The sequence below is a fragment of the Necator americanus genome, chromosome III (genome assembly GCF_031761385.1).
Source record: "Necator americanus strain Aroian chromosome III, whole genome shotgun sequence".
Classification (NCBI taxonomy): domain Eukaryota; kingdom Metazoa; phylum Nematoda; class Chromadorea; order Rhabditida; family Ancylostomatidae; genus Necator; species Necator americanus.
Genome location: NC_087373.1, coordinates 19,015,432 through 19,040,620, shown reverse-complemented (window position 1 = coordinate 19,040,620; position 25,189 = coordinate 19,015,432). Strand labels below are relative to the sequence as shown.

Genomic DNA, 25,189 nt, shown 5'->3' with positions numbered 1-25,189 from the left:
GACGAGGTCAAGCTCCAGTCGTTCATGAAGATGCAGATGGCCGTCTTAGATGCCCTTCTGGTCATAAAGACGCGAAGGATTACACAGTTATAAGGAAATATGTGGAAAAAAAATGGGGCGAGTTGTTGAAATTACCGAATAAGTGAAAGAAAAACAATGTAGTTAGAAGTACATACCATTTCGTCTGGTATTCTAATAAGAGGACGAGAGCGAGTTTTGTCTAGATATTACCCACAAAAATTCTAGAAATCTTATCATATGAACTCTTTTTCTTATGGGAAATCGGAAAGATATCGGAAATACAGGAGGTCCCTATGCCCTGAAATGAATCAGTCTACAAAAAAAAAATTGAATTACGGGATAACAGTAGTCCTTTCTCCCGTTACTTCTCCAACACGGACAGTCCCGTTTTTAACGGAAATTTTCATTCACGTAATTTGAAGCTGTTAGATACATCCTCCTCTCATATTTCACGGGTGGAAAAAATGAGAATTTTTCTCTTGCTCCTGGTACGGTTCCAAGATCACAAAACAAAGTTCCCGTGAATGTGTCTGATTCTCCAAAACAATTTAGTACCTTGTGGGTTACATCCTAGCCGGTGATGCAGCGTATGACTAGCGGTAGGAAAGTAGAGTCAGCTATTTAGGTAGTAGTGAAAGTAAGTTTCTTTAGAGTACTCACCATCGCTAATTGCTCTGCCTGATTTTGCAGCTTATTTTTATTTTGTTTCTCTTTACTTATTGATTCAATCTTATCTGAAATGAAGACGTTTCTACTCGATTCCGATTTCCGGCCTCGAAAATACTGAGCTTATCGAACTCAGATGATATTTGAATACGAATACGAATATTTAGAACAATTCTCACTCTAAAGCTGGTGTTGTCGCACTGAGAAAAGCGTTTCTCTTGTGTCATAAGTGATCCCATTTTCTGGCTTACTAGCAATAATGAAGGATCTGTTGCCTCTCAAACTGCATGCAATTTTGAGTAAAATAAAATTAAAAATTTGGTTTATCGAGGAAGGTTCAAAAAGAGCCTTACACAGGAAAATCTGTCGTTATTGATCAATATCTGTGAGATGACATGTAGCAATTGCTTTCGATGCAAAAGTGCACGTGTTGGGCATACGGGAAGTCATCACATAACTTCGCATCGTCAGTCTAGATAACTCCTGCAACCCTTCTTTGCATTGCCACACCACTAGCCATACTCGTTCGTGAATGTTCCAATTGCGCAGAGGACGTCGGACACTAACCTTCAACCTTATGGAAACCTTATGTCCACCTCCACCTCTGTCGTTTTTGTACCTCGGGGCTGGTGTAGCGCACCTCGTAAATGATTTGGCAGCGACTGCACAGTCAGTGCTTCGAAACCGCACTTAGCCAATCAACCTCTTCGTTGTCGATAAATTGGTACCAGTTTTGTCTGGAAGGATAAGAACACTGAGTTCACATCAGGTCACTCCCGCTAGTCGCCGTAACGCTGTACATGCATTCATGAACCTCAAGCTGTTCGGACTTGAGGTCGAACGCGTAAGTGCATTCCCACAGAAATTGATGATAGTGTGCACTTTATCTTTGCTTTTACTGCTGGTAATTGACAATTTGTACTGCTTTATTGACTTTGACGGTAGTGTTTTGGTAAGTTTGTTAGCCGAAGTTATGTGTCAAATTCTATGTTGCTGTTAGTAATACTATGCTTACCATTGAAGACTAGCTTTTTTTGACACCATTACACCTTATCCGATTCTTTCGCTAAATTCTCATGAATATGCGTTCTTTAGTTGCCGGTCGCGCACATGCTCTCCCAGATACTGTTATGGGGATTGACGTTTAGTGCGATTGCGTAGACGGTTGCTGTCGATGTGGCGCAGTGGGAAACCCGACCGGAGCTGTCGAGGGTCCCACTACGGGTGCATAAACGCAAGCAATTGCACCACAAGTCAGACTGTCTTCAACTAGCTATATCTTCTGAGTAGTAGTTTCTTGAAGGCGTTCACCGAAAATCTGTAGGATAATCCTCTCCGAACTTCCTTCAAGCGAATGTATTCGCTACACTGTACAAGGTAAAGTGCTAGAAATGCATTACAAAGAATACTGTTGAAGTCGTGTTAGAAACGTCCCAAAGCATTAATCTACATCCACAGGTTTCCCTCACGGTTCTCTTGTCGCGTATTTCATTTCTCCAAATTGATTCGAAGGTAGCATACCACGAATCTGATATAGTGAGGAAAAGCTAGAGATGGGATTTTAGATTGTGGGGCCCGTGATATTTCCGCCTATTCTTCCCTAAACGTCGTAAAAACGGCGTAGAAACCGCTTTATTTCCTACGAAGTACGCCAGAACGCGGTTCTAAGTACACATTCAGGTCTCAACAGTAGTCTATTCTTTGGTTTTACTTGAATAGGCTGATGTGAAACCTCTTCAATCCTCGACTGCTCGCTCGTAGGCGTGGTACGTGCTCAAAGTTGGCGCGTTGCAGCTGAAATCGTCACAAAAACGGCATCTTCCACGCCGTTTTTTTTTTTACAGTTAGAGAGAGATGAGCGGAACCACCTCCCACAATCTATTATACAACTTCATTTTTGGCTTTTCCCGCGGGTTCCCTCACCATCTCAGATTAGTGGTATGTTGCCTTTATGTCTCTTGCGCTCTATAATTCGAACTCTATATTGAAATGAGGGTGATTCCGTCCATTTCTTCCTTTTCTGATTGCTGTAAAAAAACGGCCCGGAAGATATGGTGCGCTCCAATCGAACTCGTTGTAGAATATAGGCGCCGGAACACTCGAAACCGTATCTTCCGGGGAGTTTTTTTTACGGCAATTAGGAAGAAATGGACGGAATCATTCTTCTCTCCATAATCTACCACTCCGTATAGGCATAACCCATCTGAAAGCCACACCACCCCGATTCGTGCGGTGGTGCCTTTAAAGGCAGCATGTCATGGAACTGACGCTGTTGAGATCTCTATGGGACAATACTGATTTCGAATTGTAGGTTACGAATATGAGAGTGGTCGCGCTCAATCCCCTCCCCTATCCATCTTGAAAACGGCATGGTAAACGGCTTTATTTCATACGAGGTACGTTAGCACGTCACTTGTTCACAAGCCACATCCACGAGCGAGCGGTTGGAAATCAATGGACTATTCTTACTGTTATTCAAACAAGATGAGTGACCATGGTGCTGAGGGGACTGCAGCGTGCACAAGCGCGGGCGTTCTAACGTGCCATGTAGAAGCAAAAGATGTTCCCAGGACGTTTTCTGGACGATAATAGAAAATTGGGTATGGTCACGGTCTGGTCTCGTCTATAACCCGAACTCTATATTGTTCCACACACACACACCTCAACATCGACAATTTCGTGATATGCTGCTTTTAACACCGGCGTCAGTTTGAGGTAAGCGAATCACGGCCAAAAACAAGTGTTCTATGTACGATTTGGATGGTTTTATTCAATATAGAATGCAGTTTCGTTTCAAGAAATCACAATTTCAAGATTTTCCAGGAGTACTCAAAAAATTTCATGTCCAAACAGCTGTTGTGCTCCAACTCAAACACAACAACACATTCGCTGTAAGGATTTTGTCGATACGTGACAAGCTTGATTACTTAATGTCAGTATTTATTATGCTTCTGTATATGTTGTTAATTCGTTGTTTGTGCTGTCTTCGTCGTTTCCAACCTTTTTTCCTGTCAGTGACGTCTATTCTGGGAGGAATGAGCTAGGGAAGGAGTTCGTAAAGGTTCCGAGGTGGATAGTGCCTTTCAGGATACCCGGGATTTCTACTAGAATCTTCTTTCATCATGCAGAAAGGAGATTTCAGGAAGAAATAGCAGTCTTATTTGGTTTGAGTTGCTGATGAATTCATTTCTTTGTCCTTGGTTCAAATACAAATACAATACTACTAAAGCAAACTTTTCTGAGACGTCCACCTACGTTCCTTAGTTCGTAGATATTAGATGTCAGCGTTGGTGTATAACTTTGCCTGATGTCCAGAATTGAAGTCGTTCTATAGTTCCAAGTAGAAAAAGTGCGTCAAACAAAAGTGTACGTTGCGGGGAGACATAACTGCAGACATGTGAAATGAAATGGAAAATTGGTTCACTACTACTAAACTGGCACCCTTTATCAATAAAACTACTTTTCCAAAATTATGGAGGTATTATTACGATGAATATATGATTGAATGATTACCTTTACCTTTTTAAAGTGAAGTGGAAAATCTTAGGGCTATCACTAGTGACAAATTTTCTTTTATTAGCCAGATTTCCTACTACTCAAACAAAGCATGTGGAATTCTATTAAGAATTATTTGAAATGCTAATACTAATGGTCAGAAAATCTTACTACATCTGTTTACTTTGTATGCACTGCTTGAGTCTGAATACTGTTCCCAAATTGAATCCTTTTTCCAAAAGAGATGTCATGAAACTGAAAAGCTACAGCAATCATTTACAAGGACACTCCTCCAAAAAACAGTATATGATAAAGATAAAACAAAAAAAGACTATATGATAAATATAGATAAACAGCGTATGGTATCATTCAATATTAGAGTACCTCTATATGATGTATGAATTAAACATTTCAATCTATGTATGCACCTTGAAGTTTTTTCTTTGTCTTTGAAATATTGCATTTAAAAGGATGAGATTTGCTAATGACTATTGGGTTTTCAAAACCAATTACGAAAGGGCATGTGAATTCATGGTACATCGCGATTTTCTCTCTATTATTATCTACTCGGCTATTGTCTCACTTCTGTTGTTGTCAATGTTGTATTAAAGCTTCAAGCTCCTTTTTTCATGCGAGCTGCTCGGTGGCTATAATTTCTTGTTTGTGAGGCTTTCTGAGTGTATAGATATACATTCGAAGACTTTTCAAACTAGAACTGTTCTACAACTAGTTTTCGCCTCTTGTATCTTCCTGGCCCGTCAGTTGGTCCGTAGCTTCCCTGACGGCTGCGAATGCTGCCCATGCTGCTCTCATTCTTCTATTCAGTTCTTCCTTCAAGTCGTTTTCCATGTTCATAGAACGTCCGAAGTATACGTATGACGGAGTTTCCACGATTTGGAAGCCTTCAAGTTGTACTCCTCCGTCCTCGCAGTGGGCGTTCTTCATGAACTGGCCCTACGTGTGCAACCACGGTGTTTCAGACTCATTAATTTCCCGGAAATTAACCTTTGCGAACAGAATGTTCTATTCGTTTGTAATCGTGGTTGACCTTCTCCTTCAAGCGCGTTAGAATGCTTTAGAATGCTTTATCATTTTTATTACCATTTGTGTTTCTTTCTGATCTTTTGTTCTAGTGGATCGTGTGGGGTTTCTAATTGGATGAGCTTTCGAATAGAAAAGTCGTCGTGATATGATTCTTATTAGTCATGAACGTGCGCTTCAACGAACACAAAGACATTAAATCTTGTTATGTTTATGTCCGAAATACGGAGGCTTCTTACCGTTTCGTTTTATTTGAAACGATTCTACATTTCTATACTATGTTGTGTAGCACCGTGAGTGCAAGGACAAATGAATGTGTATATATCTGTATGTATTTTATCACTTCCAACACTTGATCATTTCCACGTATTCGTCGAAATGCTCCTAAAAGCATAAAAGCCGTTTGTGTTCAGGTGTTGTTGTGACATCATTGATCTTTTTCCGTGTTGTAGTGTCGGTGTTTTGAAATTGTTTAGTAAATATTTGTACATGATATTGATCGATTTTCTTTGTGCTAGCCGCTAGCATTTGCTTTGTAGCGAAGACTCCTGTCCTAGCAGAAACAGCCTTTTTTGTTAAGTGGTGCATGATACCAATGAATGAGATGATAACGCTTGCGTCACCAGATGCCCGAGCTTCTCCTGCAACACAAGCTCAGCAAGCTGCGCAACCATCCGCGCCTGGTATGCAAGTGGACAGGTGAACAAAGTAATATGGCTTGTCATATATCAGATGTAATGTTGCCTTTGCAGGGAGGAGATTTTGCAATGGATCTTAGACTTGAAGGACTGCAACAAGCGCGAAAATGCGCTCTTAGAGTTGAGCAAAAAGAGAGATAGCGTTCCAGAGCTGCCGATTTGGTTGTGGTACTCGTTTGGCACTATGGCCGCTCTTTTACAAGAGGTGCTGTGTTTCTCGTTGCCGTACAATTTTGTGTTCATTATAACTAAAATAACCTTTTGGAGCTGATACCTTCGTGCATTCTCTTACTGTTGCTGCTTTCGTGGCGATATTTGTGTTCATAACTTACTCCTACGATGGTCTAAGTATCACTTGGTAGTCCTTCGAAATATCCGAGATGTTCTATGCGCTCAGCAACACCTGGAAGTGGTCCGCATTACCAATTGCAATATGTGGAATTCGAAGAAATCAGAAGTTCCTACCCGAACAGTCGACTTTACAGAACTTCAGTACATTCGTATTTCAGAGCAAATTCATGTGATTTCTTGATTTAGACATGAGAACATAATTGAACGGGAGCTAACATGTTGAGCATGCAAAAACTTGTCAGGACCTGTCTTCAGGGTGGTGTGGAGAAGCATCGCATTGGGAACTATTCCTTGACACGGGAATTGACATTGCTTTTAATTTCCACTGGCTAGTTGCTATTCTTTTCTTTTGAATCTTTTCTTCCTCACCATTTGAAGTTGTCGCCCCACGTCATAGACATAGACACGCAATTCCCTGCCCTAATTTTAAGCTAATGTACAGAATACGCAATGATGAAACATGTACAGTAGGAAATAAGATGCTTGAGTTCCTTATTAATATATATGATTGTTGCATTCATTCAAGTATTTCCAGGTTATTGCTATTTATCCAGCTATCATGCCAGCGAATTTGACGGCATCCCAATCGAATCGCGTCTGTAATGCTTTGGCGTTGATGCAGTGCGTTGCCAGTCATAAAGATACAAGAGGACCATTTCTACAAGGTTGTTTAAAACAGGAATTAAGATCGCCCTTTCTGCCTTTTAAAGGCTGTCGATTGTGAGAAATTTCTGGAATTTAACTTGTCAGGAATAGTTTCACGATGCTGTCCGCTGTCCATCATTCAAGAGTCGCAAGTGCTAGGTAACAAAACATTTTGCAAAAGAGCATCGAAATGCTTACTTTTTCTAGCCCCTCCAAATCTCGTCTTGGTGGTTCCTGTTTTTTTTTCACCTCCACACAAATGCCAACGTCTTAAAGTTCTTTACCTTGTGTCGAGAAGTCGCTTCACCTAAATACTCCAGTTTGAACCAAGCAAAACAAATGTCATGTGCGAAGTAAGAGGGGTTTTCTTAATTCTCGTTTTGCAGTGGTTCCAAAGTATCAGTTTTTGTGGGAAATCCTCTTAAGAAAAATCACAGACATAGAGCAACTCGACAGTCAGAACTCAGTACCTAGTGATTACTTATTAGCAGAATGGTAACACTAAGTTCTGAAGAAGATTAGTTTGAAAATCAAGTTCTTTATCTTGAAGTGTATTGAAGTATATGTGAAACATAGATTGAGTATATTAATTACGGGGGCGGGTGTAGTGTAGCGGTTAGAGGTTCCGCTTCCTGTACGATCGATCGCAGGTTCGAATCCGCCCTTGTGCTTACCAAGCCCTTCATCCCTCCGATGTCGATAAATTGGTACCAGACTTGTCTGGGAGGATAAAAACACTGACTTGACACATTGGCTAGCCATCGCAAGTTATTGTATAGGCTAGTTATACGTTCGTGAACCTCAAACGATTCTGAATTGATGTGAATGTGGGGACGCGTTCCAAGCGGATTGATTAACGCCAAACTTTTTATCCTTTATATTAATTACATGAACGAACACTATTGATTAACATGTTGGCCCGGCAAAAGGCTCAATGGCGAAAATCTGCATAATATAGAAGAGCTTAGCAGACTGGGTTATTACAGTCGGGTCAAATCGATCCGATGTTCGATGTAGTTGCGTAAAATGCTTTGTTCGAAGCGGAGGAGCTAGCGGTTGACACCGGGTGGTGCTATTGCTGGCTTCCTCGGGACTGCGTGATGAGTGATGCGAAGGACCCTCTCGATCCCGACAGCACGCTGTTTTGAGCGCAGCCGCCAACGCAACTGCGCCGAGTTTCGTGTGTTTTTGATCAAAGTATAAACACAATAACACCTACACTTGGAGTGGCGAGGTGGAACTAGCGGTTCTCATCGAGACGACACTCTTTTAGCAATCGTATCAGTTATGAGTAATCGTGCGAGCTTTCAGGTCGTTTTGAACACTTGTCATGCAGATATAAGATGTATAATACTTGGGCAACTCATTCGAAATAAGAACTTGAAATGAACGTTTTCGTTAGAACGATTGAACCACTTGGTTCAAAACGAAAGACTAGTAGAGAGCTGCTTTCCGTTCAATGTTGTACGTAGTACAACATTGAAGTAGTGTTGATCCATTATGTTGAATGGCCCTGCACTTCAAAGAGTAGTTTGCTTGATACATTCAGTTTTGAAAACACAAAAATGTGTCTTCCAAATGTTTTTTTTTTTTTGGATCGAAGCCTCACTAATACTGTAGAAGTAGGATTCATTTTTTTACTGTTGTTATTTATGCTTAGGAGTTTAGGAATTGTTCGTTGTTTTGGAGTTCTCACGAAAACTCTCGTTTTAGCACACATACCTCTATATCTCTACCCATTTTTGCACACAACGAAAACTTCTCGATCGTTCGAATATTTACGCTTGACATCATTAGGAGTGATTGGTGCATTAGTTAAGACCGACGAGAAAGAGGTGATCTTATCTTACTCGCTTTTCCTTCCAAGTGTCAACGTTCTTCGATGTTTTCTATACAGGTGATTTCTTTTCTCCTCTCAACGGAAATAATCCCTCTGTGCCTTCGCATTATGGAGCAGGGAACGGAATTGTCTAAAACTGTTGCAACGTTTATTCTTCAAAAAATTCTCCTCGACGATACTGGATTGTCATACATTTGTCAGACCTATGAACGTTTTAGCCATGTAGCCATGATTCTTGTGAGTTCCGTATTGTAACTGAAGAGAAATAAGAATTTGAAGGTAGTGAAGTCGCACTTTTTAGGGCAAAATGGTAATGAAACTATCTCGCGATCCTTCATCTCGACTACTCAAACATGTCATTCGTTGTTATAGTCGCCTTAGTGATAATCCACGGTAAGCGAGTATAGAAGTGAACTGCGAAGCTTCTCGCCGAGCAACCTTTCGTTATCTAGACTTTAACTTCGCGGTCACTTTTCATACAGGTTGTATTGCAGTGCTCAGCAAGCTTTGCGCCAGTGTTTGCCGGATCAACTCAAGGACGAAACTTTTAAGAACATTCTTGATGAGGATAAGTCTAGTCGTCATTGGCTCAGATCCCTTATGAATAATCTCGGTTCGCATTCTTCTCATTTTAGAGAACAATTAGAACTATTCAGATTTTCTTTGAGATCATTCCGCGACCTCATCACTTTTTTCCCATTTCCGATATTTCCTACTTGTGTTAACAGCTTATTGATTTCTAGGCTGATGAGTTGTGATTTTGTTCGCACCCGCAGTCCTCCTGGTGACATTTGATCTTGATATTGATTTCTGTCAATATTGGGTCTTTGCATATCCTTTTTCTTATTTTTGAATTACATTGAATCTTTTTTTCAAATTTATTTGTGCGGATCTAGGTCCAAGAGTGGGGTAAAATGTAGTTGGGGGGGGGAGGGCACTCTTACGCACCCAAATCGAACTGCATTCCTACTGTATTTCGTGCGATTATTTGAGGCGATTCGTGGCGGGAACTCACTGTGCCATTATTGCACTCAGAGCGCAAAAAAGGTATTGAAGCAGAACAGGCGCTAAGGCGTCCATAGAACACGTTAAAGGCATCACACCACGGTCTGAGGTGGTGCAGATTTCAGGCAGAGTATTCTTATGATGGATAGTAGATTATGGAGAGAAGGGTGATTTCGTCTATTTCTTCCTAATTGCCGTAAAAAGCGGTCCGGAAGATTCTCGGCGTTGCACAAGGCTGGCGCGCTCCAGTCGAACTCCTTGTGGAAAATAGTGCGCCAGAACGCCCGGAGCCGTATCTTCTGGGCCGTTTTTTACGGCAATTAGGGAGAAATGGACGGAATCACCCCGCTCTCCATAATCCACGATCCCGTACACGAATACTCCACCTGAAATCTGTACTACCTCAGATTCGTGGATGCCTTTAACCACCGCATTCCTTCTCTCTGGAGTCGAGAAATTTGGTATCCCACTTGTTTATGTGGTTAAAGGCAGCTTTTCAGAAAACTGATGATGTTGGGGTCTCTGTGAGCACATATAAAGTTTGGGGTGTAGAGTAAGAGTCTAAGCTTAGCCCCGCTCATCTCACACTAATCATCCTCAAGAACGACGTGGGAAATGGGGTTTCATCCTGCAAGGTAGGTTAGAGCGTGCTACCTTTGTACTCCTGCGAATTCCTCAGCAGTGTATCCATTGGTTTTGATTGAATAGGCTGCTGAGGGAAGTTCATTGACGTTTCTCGCACGTGGATGCGGCACTTCCACAAGGGTGACGCTGTTTCACGTATACCATAGGAACGATTTTCGGGATGGAAGGGGAATTAAGCGGGACCACGCACGTACTCGTAATCTACACCCCGAAATCTATACTCCACAAAGGTCCCAAAGTTGCCAGTTTTGTGATACGCTATCTTTAAGATCAAAAACTCGATACCTCGGTTGTCTCCCACGAAACTTTCCTTAGATTATATAAGTTCACAGGCGTTCCTGAATTGGAGTTACACGTATTGGCGCATTCTACAAAGACTGAAAAAAGCACCACTGTGCTGATTTTTATATACAGTACTCTATCTTAGAGGAAATCAGCCGTCATTTTTGGAAAGATGCAGATTTTCATGCTTGTACAGTAATACTGGTCTCCATTTCTCCTTCGATATCTTGTTTGCGAGTGTTTACGCGACACAAACTTATGGTTCTGTACAATTACAATAAGAAAACTGTGGCGTATTTTTATACAAATCGAAACTTTAACAAACTGTTGCAGTATCTTACGTGCATTAAACACTGTATACACATATATATGTGTATCTTCCATATAGTGTTTTTCAACCACAAATCTACGTCTTCCAACGACCAGGTTCTCGTTTTTACACCTTTTAACTTTTATTTTCGGGCGTAGAACGTAATGTATTCTGGAACGCAGCTTCATTTATTTTTTCTGGTGTTGTTTTGTTCTTGCACAAACGTTGCTCTCCCTTGCTCTCTCTCTTTGCTTGATTTTTAGTGTTTTCATTTTCACTGTTTTTTTCCACTTTCTACATGGCCACGTTGTTGCATTTTTGTTCTTTGAACCTTCCTAGAGGTCAATTCTATCACGTTATTGGAATACACCTCAGTGATGTGGTGATGGATGGGCGTGGTTTAGTGATCACAGCTAGCCTAGGATATGGCCGGTCTGATCGACAGCCTCCTGTACAGGCACTTATTCGGCTGCATATACCTAACGACCGCCCACCTGTCACGCTAGACATTATTTCGATGAGCTGCAACTATCTGACTGATATCTCGCATTTTTTTTAAATTTCAGATATCCATTGTCCTGCTGCAGAGGCTGACTGACTGCAGAGTTCCTACCAAATGAATGTTTTATCATCTCCTTCCCTAGTGTGAGTGTTTTTTTTTCTCGTATGCATGCGTCTTTGGATTTTTTTTTAGAAGGAGAGTAGATGGAAACGAATTTCAACGAAATTGTTGGATCTTTGAGATAGATAGAGATCTTTGAGATATACAGAATCCTTGACCGCATTACCCTGCTAATCCGTTTTTCTTTTCTTTTCTGTTCCTCTACTTTTACTTCCGCTATTACTGTTCTATCTACTTATATTAGGGCTGCCCCTAACTAATCAGCTATTTAAGTGGCAAAAAAGAGAATTTACTTACATTTAGTTTCATCTTTACTCGATTATATAATATCCATCGAAATCCAGGACCTCTTGCCGTCTTGGTTTCAGAGCTCCAATCCATAATTCATAACGTTTCGTTTCCTTTGAAGGAAAATATGGTTCTAAGTGAGCTCGCGTTTCATCGATATTTTTGAAATTTTCATTCCTTGGGAATTGTTTCATCGATCGAAGTAAATGAATGCAGGGGCGTGTATCTCAGTCGGTAAGAAGTCGCTGTAGCTACAGTTGATCGGAGGTTCGAATCGGCCCCAGTGCAAACCAAGCCTTTGATACCTCCGGGGCCGATAAATTGGTATCAAACTTGTCCGGGAGGATAAAACACTGACTTGGCACATCGGCTAGTCCCCGCCTAGTCGCTGTATTGGCTAGTTACACGTTCATAAACCTCAAACGATTCTGAGTTGAAGTGAACGTGTGCCACATCCCAAGCGGATTGGTTAATCCGGACACTTTATCGTTTATTTTTGTATGATAGTGGAGGAAAAGAATGGTAGCCGAGTCGAAAATGAAGCGTAGTGTATTTGCGTAAGCACTCGAAGTGACACGGTGAAGGTAGCAGCGACGTCAAGGTTGGACCTCCGGTAGCTCCACGCGAGCTGATGCGGGTGGAGGAGCAAGAGTCCCAACTCAAGTCATTGTAAGGTTGCACGCGCGTTCATAAACCTCAAACGAAGTCTGAGTTGAAGTCGAAGGCGTAGGCGCATTCCCATATGGATTGATCTACATCGTGCACTTAATCCTTTGTCCTTTCTGGTAGAAACTCCCAGTTTAGTTGCCTCATTTTTTCCTGAGTTAATCGTGATGCAGGGGCGAGTGGTGTAGCGGTTAAAGGTTCCGCTTACTGTACGATCGATCGCAGGTTCGAATCCGCCCAAGTGCTCACCAAGCCTTTCATCCCTCCGAGGTCGATAAATTGGTACCAGACTTGTCTGGGAGGATAAAAACACTGACTTGACACATTGGCTGGCCACCGCAAGTCATTGTATAGGCCATTTACACGTTCGTAAACCTCAAACGATTCTGAATTGAAGTGAACGTGGGGGCGCATCCCAAGCGGATTGATTAACTCTAGACACTTTATCCTTTATCCTTTGGTCTTGCTGCGTGCAACCTAGTATTATCGTGCTGCAATAGATGGCAAACCCATATACTCTGCCTGTAAACCTTCCCAATTTCTTGAAGATGTCTTCGATTGACCAAGAAGCCTGAAGAGCGTTTGCTATTTCCTGAATACTCTGGTATCAGTTTGTACTATAGATTTTAAAGCATCATTGTCAAACCCAATAGGGCATTCACTTCGATCGCTATCAGACAGGCCAAAATCATCGGAAAATTAAACTACAAACCACAGTTGGCACTTGACTTGTTTGACTTTCGATATTTTTCCTTACATATCACCAATTTTCTTTGTTGCAACTGTCGCATTACCACCCGATCGGAAAATGAAACAGCATGCAAAGATGTAAATGTTCTTCAGTTATTTAATAGTGTGCCATTTTACAACAGTGTAATGAAAACGTTCGAAGTTAATAGTCACAGAAGTCAGGGCCACGAGTTGCAATATTTCCATATAAAACACCACTTTATGCATGCACATGCATGCACGCTCTGAACTAGAGTGATGAAAATATTCTACACTAATAATTATTGACTACTTATGGGTATCCCTAATATACACGTTAAGAAAGGTAACATATGTGCACATTTGAGCTGGGGAAAATACAAAAAAAAAATTTAACAGATGACACTTTTCAAAGAGCAGAGGAATTTCTATACAGTAGTACTAAAGTTGGTCGGTACCTGCAATAGCAATGATTTAAATCTGAAATGAAGGAAATTCGGCTCTGAATCAATCAAAATATGAATTTGGCTTGAATGGGGAGACTTTCAATTACCAATTGCTCAAGCAGTTGAACTTTTGCAAAGTACACAAATTGAGATGTGATATCGAGGAACAATCTCTAGCAATGGACCACCATTATGTAAGAAATCATGTGACAAACGGGGAAAACGGGCACATGTTTTCACTGCTCCCTCATCTGTTTTCGCAGTATTAGTCTGAATGCTGCATTCATACCAATATTGAATCCCTTTTCTTAAGTTAGCTTGCGAAGGCTTTGCACATTTGTCATTCTTTCTGTCAAGTGCTGCTTTAGGACTGACTGACAAGAGGTCGCAGTTTTCTATAGATTTTATTTCCGTGTTATTCCTTTCTTCTTCTAAAATCAGTGATTTATTTTAGAAGAACAAATGAAAATGAATGAAAGAATGAAAAAACACGGAAATTTTCAGTGCGATCAAACTGCACGGCGTAACGGAGCCCAGAGAAACTGCTGCAATGATTTATATTTTCTTTTAGTACAGAAAAAATGGAAACTTCAGTTTTTTTTCAAGTGTTCCTGTTTAGATGTGGCAACTTTATTAACATATCGGGTTTGCTCTTACAGGGAGCTTTTACAGTTAGTGATATCTTCGTATCTTTTTGAATTTAAGGAGTTCTCTCTTTTTCTTGAAGTATTGCTTCAAATATAACTCACTGTTTAGCTTGAAGCTTCTTAGAGTTTTAGGGGATCAGACTCTGCTAGTGTCACCATACAAGCCTTACTTGGTAGTGGATAAGACCTGAGGACTGTGACGGTGTACTATTTTTTATAGGACTTACGAAAAAATTATGTACTTTCCGCTTGGTTATGTACTAATTGTTGGTTCTTATTCCGTAGATAAATGGGATGTAAACGAAGTGAAGCTTTTGCTATTGCGTAAGTGACCCTATTCATGATGGGACCCCCATTTGCTTCCATCAAACTAGATATGAGTGAGAGACGCAGTGCACCATTTTGTGTGCAACCGCTTTCGCAATCGCACCAGGTTTCAGGTTTTAATATTAACTCCCTTCTTTGTCAAAATGTGACAGTCACTAATTCAGGATTCTGGATTCATTACTCGTTCAGGATTACTCATTGTTTTTCCTAGACAAAGATCTAGTTATTCATCCAAGAGTTCTTTGTATTGTTTGCGAAATCAACCATTTTTATCTTAACTTTTTCAGGAACTTTTTTTTTCTTAATTCAGAACATCTTATTGGCTACTTTTTGTGTGTAAGTTGCGATCGAGACTAATCGTTGTTTAATTTCAGGTGGTATGGAAATTTTCATTGCCGTCGACTCTGTAACTGTGCTGCATAGGATTTTTGCGGTTCATCTTTGTACATTACGCTTTATTTGCAGCGAATGATATATCACACTTTGCTTGAACATCTTGTAGCTGTTGTAAATTTGTTTGTATTTCTATCCCCAAGCATTTCTGGCCCTAAGCTCCCCAGGATTGTGACCATTATACATGATCTTCCGCGGTTCTAGTTGTTGAAATTGGAACGTTCTGGACGGAACTTTTGCTTGAATTTCCTTTCTGATTCTATGAAATACTGGATTTGCATAGTGTAATTTATCACTTCCGTATAAAAGCCTTGGCGGTCGTTATAGATGCTCATAGGAACGAACTTGAAAGAATGTTAGATAGTTACAGAAGAATTGTTTCTTTTGTTTTTGTACTTCTGCTGTTCTTCATCAGCTGTTTCTAAGATCGTGGAGTATGGAAATACATGGCATATTTCAAGTTGTAGTTAGGGGCCACGTAAGTTAAGAAGTTTCTTTCGTTGTCATGTATTTCTGAAGTTTCATTCTATAGTTTTTCCAGCATATGTGTGACCTAGTCCTCATCACTACGCAGGATGATTATTTTTCTGTCCTTCCTTTCATGAAAGTGTTCTTCACCATGATAGCACACATCCTTCTGGAACATGCTTTTTTCGCCACTTCTTTCAGAATGTGCGTCGTAACATATGTCGCCGACCTCACAGATTGTAATCCGTCGTATTGTATGTTTTATAGTCTGCTTAACCTTTGTTAACGAAATTGACGCGTTTTGCCTTCGTCATTATCAAAGGGAACCCAATGTGGCTAGAGGTGTGGTACTGCACAAGTACTGTGAAAAATCAGTAAGAAGGATATGATGAATGATGCAGAAAAACGGAGAACGAGGGAACATTGAAGGGTAGAGGGTACTCGCCCCTGATCAATATCTTGGACATTACTCTGTTGTGGTAAGATACTGTTTACGTCCGGCAATTTTAAGCTTTTATTGAATTTGTATTATTTATGAAGTCAGCAGTATCAATTGAAGATTTTTTTTTGTGAACTATATCATAGGAGTAATACTACAGTTGTCCTTGCCATATTACTATCCTTAAAGTAAAGTGCTTGCGCCTCTTTTACACTTCTACTGGTGAAACGCCATGCTTACTTTATTTTCTTGTTGCGTCTTACTCATTTACTCCTGTAGTTTGAGGTGTCCATTACATGTTATCACTGTTCCTCTTTTACGTGTTTCTGTGCGTTGGAGACGTAAAGACTAATAACGGAGGATGGTACACTGAGAAAAAGGACATTGTTGGTCGGGAAGGTCCTTGCAACATTGAAAGATATGCCGCCGAAGACCTGGACCAGAATGAGTTTTTAAGAAGGTTTGTAGTCGTTTCTAAACGATTTTCTGCGAATCGAGTATTATTGGTCGGGAAGACCCTTGCATTGTTGGAAAATAAGATGCGGAAGACGTTAAGCAGAATGTTCTTTTCTTGGAGGGTAGGTTGTTGAGGAAGTAAATAGCTGTTTCTAAACAGCCTTTTTCGTACTTCCTTCTTTGTTGATAGACCTACCTGTTCTTTTGCCATGGTTACGAGAGAAGAGGAAAAACACACTGGATTAACAACCGCCAAGCTTCATAGTAGCGTGACGGTGACACCTGGGGGTTGAACTGCAATACGCAGCTGAGGTAATTCCCCCTACAGGGTCTCCCAAGCTGAGAAGGAGTTCGATGTTTGAAGTTTCCGACTTTTCTGATACGGAAGCCTACCTAAGAGTAAACCATTACTAAGATTCCCCACCGTCCAAGTAAAAAATGTCGCAGTGTGACTCGCTGATCCGTATAGGTTGTAGAGGACCTGTGGTGAAAGTTAAGCTCGCCATGGCACTGCTACTTAGGACGAGAAAAACTCACTTCCTGTAACTTCGGAACACATTTCTTGACACACTGAGACCTGCCGTCTTAGAGAAGACGGTATGACGACCGAAGTTTGCTCCCTCCTGCAGTGCGAGAACAGTATCTCGGAGCTGCAGACCGCATCAAACTCCACTTCATTGCTCTGCAAGAAAGTAGGGACAGAAACAGCGACACGTAAATGACGTTGCACTCGTCATTCGCAGAGAAAAAAAATCGAATGATAGATATCTTTGTTTTCCAAGATGTACATTAAAATGTAAGCAGAATGAGCAGTATAGAAGAAGCAATTTATTGATTTGCCAATCTGAAAGTCCGGCTAAAGCCGTACTTCAGACTTTTTGTGGCGTTCACTTCGCTCGCCTTCACTTATCAGTGAAAATTAATAGTAGCGGCATTTTCTGTGAAATTAGATAGATGAAATTTCTAACAATATTTTCTTTTTTTTGTATAAAATTAAACGCTAATTACTCGAAGGGTTTTCTTCCTGTTTTCCCCCAACAGTTATCACAGAATGATGTTTAACATAAAATGATGTGAACAACATCATCGTAGAAATAAAGATAAGGTTCCACGTCAGATTACGTAAACTGTTGGCTGCTATTTAAGCAGCCGTTTGCGTTGTTTGTTGTTGTTTCCACCTTCTGATAGATATAGATATGTGGAGTCGTAGAGGTAAAGGACACCACGGGCAGTGGTCACGGTTATGGAACGATTGGAACGTCCCACTTATCTTTTACGACATTCACACGAAGTTACTGTGCGATACTACTGCAATACGGCGCATCGATTCGACGCCGTGGGACCCATCGCACTCTATTTTATAGCATTGTGGCGCCTGCGCACCCATTCGGCGCCGTGAGACCCCATGCACACCATTTTCGGAGTTTCGCACCGCACCACACACGTGACAGACTAAACCGTTATTATATAGCATGATTAAAACGCCAATCAGTGAGAAACATGGAAGTCCGGCGCTGGTGCAGCACATCACTGTACAGCTATGAGTTGGAGGTATTCGTAGATTCGTGGATTATATGGATGAAGGAATATCAGGGAACACCTCCCCTCCGTTTCCCTATCGTTCTGGGGGTAACTAAAATAAATATAGTTTCTTATCACTTCTGAGGATTCGTTGTAAATGTATGAGTTTCGATGTGCGTTTAGATTCATGGACATTGTTACACTGAAATCAAGATTTTCGGGACAATTGAGTCCATTCTCGTTATCAAACAAAAAAAAAAACACTGAGACCAGCCCTTTGGATTTCTGCGGCAGACGTTAAGAAGAAAACTTTTGTTTTTGTTTCGGTTTTCGTCTTGTTAACTTTGGCCGCAGAAATTCAACAGGCCTAGTTCTTAGTGTTTTTTTGTGACCTGGCTGAGATAAAAGTTCTCTCTATTGCCTGCAAGTGAACATGAAATCGCACATGGGAACAAAAATGCGAGATATTGCCAGTCCTACAACTATCGTTGTGTCCCTTGAAAGGCATCACCCCACCAATCTGAGGTGATACGGATTTCAAGTGGAGTATTCGTATACGGGATCGTAGATTATGGAGAGATGGGTGATCCATTTCTTCCTAATTGCCGTAAAAAGCGGCCAGGAAGATACGGCTTCGGGCGCTCCTGCGCGCTATTTTCCACAAGGAATTCGATTGGAGTGCGTCAGCCTCGTGCACGTGCCGCATTTTCCGGGCCGTTTTTTGCGGGAATTAGGAAGAAATGGACGGAATCACACCCCTCTCCATAATCTACGATCCCGTATACGAATAATCCACCTGAAATCCGTACCACCTCAGATTCGTGAAGTGATGCCTTTATAGTTTAGAGGGCCCCACCTAACAACTTTAGCTCATAAAGCTGACGCAGATGCTCAAAGCCTAAATTGATGGAAAGAGTTATGCCACCGAAACATGTCCAATATCACGCATACGGTAATGAAACTACTAGAATCACGACCACTGCTATCGCAAAGCACAACGTACTTTGCAAATTTAAAGTAGAAGTACAAATAAATTAAGGTAACTGCTAACAAGTACAAGAGCGGGAAAAGCGTAATGGAGCCTTCGCAACTGTTATGGGCAAAGTATCAAATTGTGACCAAGTGTGCTGCAGTTTTGTGCCGGTCTCTTAATGACTGCCCTACACCCGACCAGCACAATTTTCTAAAGTTCTACTTTTCAGAAATTCATTGGTGTTTTACCCAATGTAGTGTGATCCCATCGATTGTTTTCATCTGACGTTTTGATTCTAGTTTAGAAGAGAGAACTCTGTGTTGAGTGCACTAAAATGCGTAGACAAACACTGGACGGAATGCTTAACATAACATACATTACGTTTAACTATGACAAATGAATTTTACCTATTGTAGTGGGATATCGGTTTAAGTATCAGTATCAATTCATCTGGGTTTTGCTAATATGTCCACACCACAGCAACCACATTTTTTTTTCCTTTCGTGTGCTTCCTTCTTATAGTCGGGTTAAAAACGACATGAAGGTTGGTGCACTTGGATAAACGGCTGCGCTCGAAGCAGCGCGGATGAGTTGGCGTTTCGATAGACTCGGACTGCGGATATGAGTGTGGCGAACGAAAGTCTTAGCTTTATCACAACCGCTAGCTTCATCGTGCGGCTTGGAGCGCGGCCATTTACGCCACTGCACCAAACCCCAGGTCTTTTTATAACTTTTTGCCCGACTGTAGCTTAATATGCCGTCTTAGAAAAATCTTTTAATATAATGTGGTTGCTGTTTAGATTTGCATATCATGAGCCTCTGGTCATATATAATATTGACAATAAAGAGTTTCGTCGCCTTACTATGCGGAAGAAGATGATGGAAGATTGGAAGGACACCCCAGTCACCTTAAATTCTGCGAATACTTACAGTTATACCAGGGTGAGCTTCTCTATCAGGTTAGTATTATATTGATTTTCAATCATGAATTCCAGATTCCTACTACTTTTCAAGAGTACATCGAGCATCGCCTCAAGCCCCAGAGTCGTGATATACGTGGGAACGAGACTATGTACTTGTTTGGTGATATTGATCAAAAACTCTGGGCACCTTTGTTGACAGCATACCGTATTCCGAAGTGGTCACTTCCTGGACATAGTCCTGCGCTCAGCTTTGGAATTGCAGGGGCAGGTTAGTTGGATGTCCTGGATTATTTTAGATCTTGATTTTCTATCAGTACACGTCCTATTGTCATTCACTCCTCAGGGACTGGCGTGCCTTTTCATTTCCATGGACCTGTTTTTGCTGAAGTAATTTATGGGTCAAAGCGGTGGTTTTTGTATCCGTTTGAAGACCGCCCAGCATTCGATCCTGACATCTCAACCTTGGAGTGGTTTGTTAGCATTTCATTATTTTAAGTACAAATTTTTAAATCTTTTTTGTTATTTTAAGTACTAATTTTTACAATTTTTAATCAGGAGAATTTGTGTTGAATCATGCTTACAGAAATCACAACTTCCACTTGGCCTTCATCTATTTGACACTGTAAAAGATAGTTTTGTAACCGTTCTTCATTACGGTCAGCATTTCGACGTCATCCGTTTGGCCACTTCAGAACCTGAGAATGAAACGTGTAATTTACTTCTTCAAACTTGACCATAATCTTCGATTTCATCGAAGAAATGCCAGTAACGCCCCTGTTGGACTACTAGAGTTGATGGCTTCGGCTCACCCCAGGGATAGAAGCAGTGTCATAGATTTCAAGGGTTTCATGTTGCAGGCAAACCACCGGGTTTCGGCAGCCTTTCTGTCCTGAGATGCCTATTGGGTAGAATTCTGTTGTTCACAGCTCTTCCCACTTTTTTTTTCAAACGCATCTCATCACTACTCTTCTAATTTCATAATCCTCTGCGGATGCGAGTGTTCCCAAGTGGTTGATGCAAGGTTGAACGTGATTCCTTCCTTTCACAGAAAGTGAACATATTCATAGCATCAACCTTTAGATAGAGCATTCGACTAAGCTGACCGTATTTTCTTCCTGGTGGGAACCTCCAGGTTTCTGAAGTCTGAGGTCAATGCAGAAAGAACCGTGGTAAGAAGCTGAAAATGTCACCGCGTGTTTCGATTCCCTTCGCTGTATTATCGGTGCTCTTGTGTGCCCTTCAAGCAATCCGATTCCTTCTGGCTAGGATAATCGTGTTCATTTACTGATCTGAATAGGCATAACTAGGACATTGAACATTTACGTTATTCTGAGCGTGAATGGTTCATCCATTCTTCTTGAGCTTCATTTTTTCCAACTTCGTTTATGTGAAAAGGGTTGCTCATAGCATTAACCTTTGGATGGACCTTTGGGCGGTTAAGATGATCAATTTTCTTCTTGCTTTCTTAGCGCTCGGAATTCTGGAGCGCAAGCTAAAACAGGAAGAACATAGATGTTGAAGAGGTGAACTCAGCATTGTCTGTTTTCAATCTTCGGCAGTACATCCTCGAAAACCTTTCTATGAGTCTATTCACCTCTGGTCACTCAGATTGTTCATTTTGCTTATTCCATTATACAACATCTGGAGCATCAACGGCGACAACTCTTACTCTTCAGGTTTAACTGCATCCTTTTTTCTTTTAGTTTCTTTTGGTTTTGGCGTTACAGGAATGATGCCATCCTAAACTAAGATGCGCAACAACTCTTACTCTCACTTTTGCATACCATTTTTTAGAGTGGCGTTGAATTTTTGTATGTTGGATGTTCTATTCTAATGGAATTTTTCTATTTCTGTGAAGCTATAGAATGGTGAAATTTTAGTCGTGAAATTATTATATAACTAGGAAAGGGCTTTCTTGTACTAAGTCAAGTCTTTACTGTTTGACGGTTGCATCGCTTTAGTCCCCTACGATTGATAAAATCCTTTAGTCCCCTACGATTGATAAAATCTGTCTCGATAAAATCTAAGTGGTTGAATGGTTGAATCATTATGTGAAACATAGTGGTATCTCGTGTTTTCGTAATACTTTGTAAGGTTTTGAAACAATGCGTACGTGGTCAACTATTGTGAGTTACTTTCAAAACTCTGCTTACTCGTATAGCTCCCCTTCATTCAATATTCTTTCAATCCTGTCTGGGTTAAAGGCATCACCCCACGAATCTGAGGTGGTGCAGATTTCAGGTGGAGTATTCGTATACAGGATGGGAGACTACGGAGAGGGGGGTGATTCCGTCCATTTCTTCCTAATTGCCGTAAAAAACGGCCCGGAAGATACGGCTTCATTCGTTTTGGCGCACCATTTTGTACAGGAGGTTCGATTGGAGCGCGCCAGTCCTGTGCGGCGCCGCATCTTCCGGGCTGTTTTTTACGGCAATTAGCAAGAAATGGACGGAATTACCTCCCTCTCCGTAGTCTCCCATCCCGTATACGAATACTCCACCTGAAATCTGCACAACCTCAGATTCGTGGGGTGATGCCTTTAAGGTTGCGCGCAGAGTTCGCAGACGCGCGGGCGGCGCCGCCCGCTCGGCCGGCTGTTTGGTGGTTATTTAGCACGCGACTGCGGGCGCTTAATAACCATCAAGTGCAGACTCGTGCGGGCGGCGCCACCCGCGTGTCTGTAAACTCTGCCGGCAGCCTAACACGCATAGAAAGTTTGTCAATGCCAAGCAGTAGGCAAATTGACCAGTAGTTACCGATGTCATGCAGATCTTGGTTCTTGTATAACAACATAATCTTGCTTGTCTTTCAATTGGATTCCAGTAAGTGTTCACCAAGAACTCTTCCATAATATTGCAGAGGTTTAGTTTTTTGTGTGTGTGCTCGAGCGTGATACTTTTGGGTGGAATGCCTTACAATGTTTCACTGACATAGCGATATGACAGACTACTGAAATAGAAGCTCAGATATTTTATGTTTGTTCTCCCTAAGACGAGGAGACGAGTAGGCATTGCCGTCAGAGAGATGGCTGTAAAGTTCGTGGAGTGCCATCTCTTTCCCCCTTATCTGTGCAGTAACTGTTCCATTTGGGTTCTTCAGCCCAGATATTCGTGGTTGTTCATGGTTGCCTGCGGCTCATGCACCTCCACATCAAGGTATCAATTCGAAGGGTTGTGGAACAGTTGTCTCTTGACAACTTCAAAACTCTCAGCTTTCCTACATTTATGAAGATGTTCGATGAACCTGCAGCCAGCTCCAGATTGTTGGTGTCGACGTTGTTTTCCACGCGTTGTCTTGTGCTCAGTATAGGCGCCGAGAATGACTCACCTTACGTAATGTATATCCCCATTTAAAACTTCGTCAAATGCATGCATGCAGGAAACTTTGATTTTGTTTTCATCTTAACCTGAGCGTGGAGCGTAAGCGACTATGGTTGCCATAGTCGACGAAAACTGTCAAAGATTCACATCTTCACACACATTTGTGTTGAGGAAAATTACCAATAGCTGTGCCTACCTCTTTCAAAAATCTTAGCATGTAAAATTTGAAAAAAGGGTACTTTTGTGCAGAGTGATTATGACCTGCTAGTTGAATCTGTAACTGCCAGTGTTTATTTGCACCATGAGGATGCAAATCTGCAAAAGAGTGGTCGATCTCTGTTGTCGTGAGTAAAGATGAAGATTGTACTTTCTTTGCGAAATTGGATTTGTTGTCCCTTATTTTCAAAATTAGTTTTGCTTGAAGTTCACTTTAAATGAGAATTTTACTCAATTGGCTTTTAGATCCTTAATTTGTCATGTCCAATAATTATGTTGGAATATTTTGTGGGTTTTACCTGATTCGTTCATAGCATGGCCGTTCATTTTAGCATTTCCTAACGTTTCAGAAAGAAAAGCACTATTCTATTATTCCATTATTCACTATTCGGAGCAAATATAACTGCTGAAGATGAAAGTTTCTGAACATATGGGGATCAATTTTCAATAATAGGACTGCAACCGTGGAAACTACTTGCGCGTTATGTAGAGCAGCCCACAATATTCATTTGGTTGTACTAAAAATAACGTATAGGTATTCTTTCCACATCGACTTTAGGAGAAAACATGTAAGATACTGGATTCGAGAGTAACAAAAATCTTTTTATTTTGGCGCCCAGGGTGTCCCTCATTAGAGGAGTCACAACTGTTTATGCGCGAGTCTACAGGGAATTCCTCAGATGGCGGATAGGAAGCTAATCGCGGACCAAAACCACCTTATACCTGCCCTGAGCAGGCGGATTCAGAAAACGGACTCCCTGCTTCTCCTATGCCAATAAAACCATTCTATATACCCTTTCTGAATCCTCTCTTGTGGCCGTGTAGCGCTGTCAATAAAAGTTTCTGCTGCGGCTGCATGATCGATCGGAGGTTCGAATCCGCCGTAGTGCTTACCAAGCCTTTCACCTCTGCGTAGTCGATGATCTGATACGAGACGTGTGCAGGAGGATGAAAAAGAACACTGACTTGATACATTGGCTAGCCCCCGCAAGTCATTGTAAAGGTGCACGCTCGTTTATAAACTTCAAACAGTTCTCAAACAAATCCGAACACGTAGGAATAAAGCGGCGACCGGCAAATAAATTATTGATCTGTCCCTATGGGGATTGATCAACTCCGTTTTATCCTTTATACTTCACCTTGTATTGTTGTTCCTGATGATCACTAAACTAATTTCTTACAGGTATCTGAGTGAATATCCTTCGCTGCCTCGAGAAAAGCGCCCATTTGAATGTGTTTTGAAGCCTGGAGAAATAATTTATTTACCGGACAAATGGTGGCATGCTACACTAAATACTGAGACGAGTGTCTTCATTAGCACTTTTCTCAGTCCTTGATTTTCTTCTCTTGTAGCCGTGTGATATCTCTTCTACAGGATTGAGACAATCAAACGTGCAATTTTCCAGGAATATGCATGCTGGGAACTTGTGTGGTGGTACGAATAAATAACTACTTTAATATTCTTAACAGTTGGAAGTTCAGCAACTATGTGATGTTGGACCAGTGGACGAAAAACTTTCCGTACAGCGTTTTTAGTGAATGCTCGAAACTGCATACGTGCACTGCGCAAATTGCGCCTATAAGTTCATCCTTCGCCTCATGCTGGCACAATGTCTTCCTTAGTTCAAAGATGAGCACAAGGCAGAAGATGAAAGCGTAGACGAAATTCGCGTAGGTCAAGTATTTAACTTTTCCACTATTTGAATACGCTGTACCAGTAAAGCTTCATTGTGTAGATTACATTCCTCCAATACACAAGGTCCCATGTACAAAATTC

General features: G+C 41.3%; 3 protein-coding genes across 4 annotated transcripts; 2 read left to right on the top strand and 1 right to left on the bottom strand.

The window, feature by feature from the left end:
• Nucleotides 1-4,908: 4,908 nt before the first annotated feature.
• Nucleotides 4,909-5,127, bottom strand: RB195_010075 (uncharacterized protein; the record flags this gene model as incomplete). Its single annotated transcript, XM_064190913.1, has 1 exon — nucleotides 4,909-5,127. The coding sequence occupies one exon, from the start codon at nucleotides 5,125-5,127 to the stop codon at nucleotides 4,909-4,911; it is 219 nt and encodes a 72-aa protein (XP_064048496.1).
• Nucleotides 5,128-5,809: 682 nt separating this feature from the next.
• RB195_010074 (uncharacterized protein) lies at nucleotides 5,810-11,597 on the top strand (the record flags this gene model as incomplete). Of its 2 annotated transcripts, none has more annotated exons than XM_064190912.1 (8): nucleotides 5,810-5,922; nucleotides 5,976-6,126; nucleotides 6,808-6,937; nucleotides 8,631-8,752; nucleotides 8,815-8,994; nucleotides 9,059-9,150; nucleotides 9,252-9,370; nucleotides 11,566-11,597. In XM_064190912.1, the coding sequence occupies 8 exons, from the start codon at nucleotides 5,810-5,812 to the stop codon at nucleotides 11,595-11,597; spliced, it is 939 nt and encodes a 312-aa protein (XP_064048494.1). The 2 variants fall into 2 exon arrangements, with proteins under 2 accessions (XP_064048494.1, XP_064048495.1); XM_064190911.1 differs by having other exon boundaries at nucleotides 5,819-5,922.
• A 4,702-nt stretch (nucleotides 11,598-16,299) lies between these two features.
• Nucleotides 16,300-24,749, top strand: RB195_010073 (uncharacterized protein; the record flags this gene model as incomplete). Its single annotated transcript, XM_064190910.1, has 5 exons — nucleotides 16,300-16,463; nucleotides 19,754-19,895; nucleotides 19,949-20,144; nucleotides 20,220-20,346; nucleotides 24,596-24,749. 5 exons carry the CDS (start codon nucleotides 16,300-16,302, stop codon nucleotides 24,747-24,749), a joined length of 783 nt encoding a protein of 260 aa, XP_064048493.1.
• Between the last annotated feature and the right edge of the window lie 440 nt (nucleotides 24,750-25,189).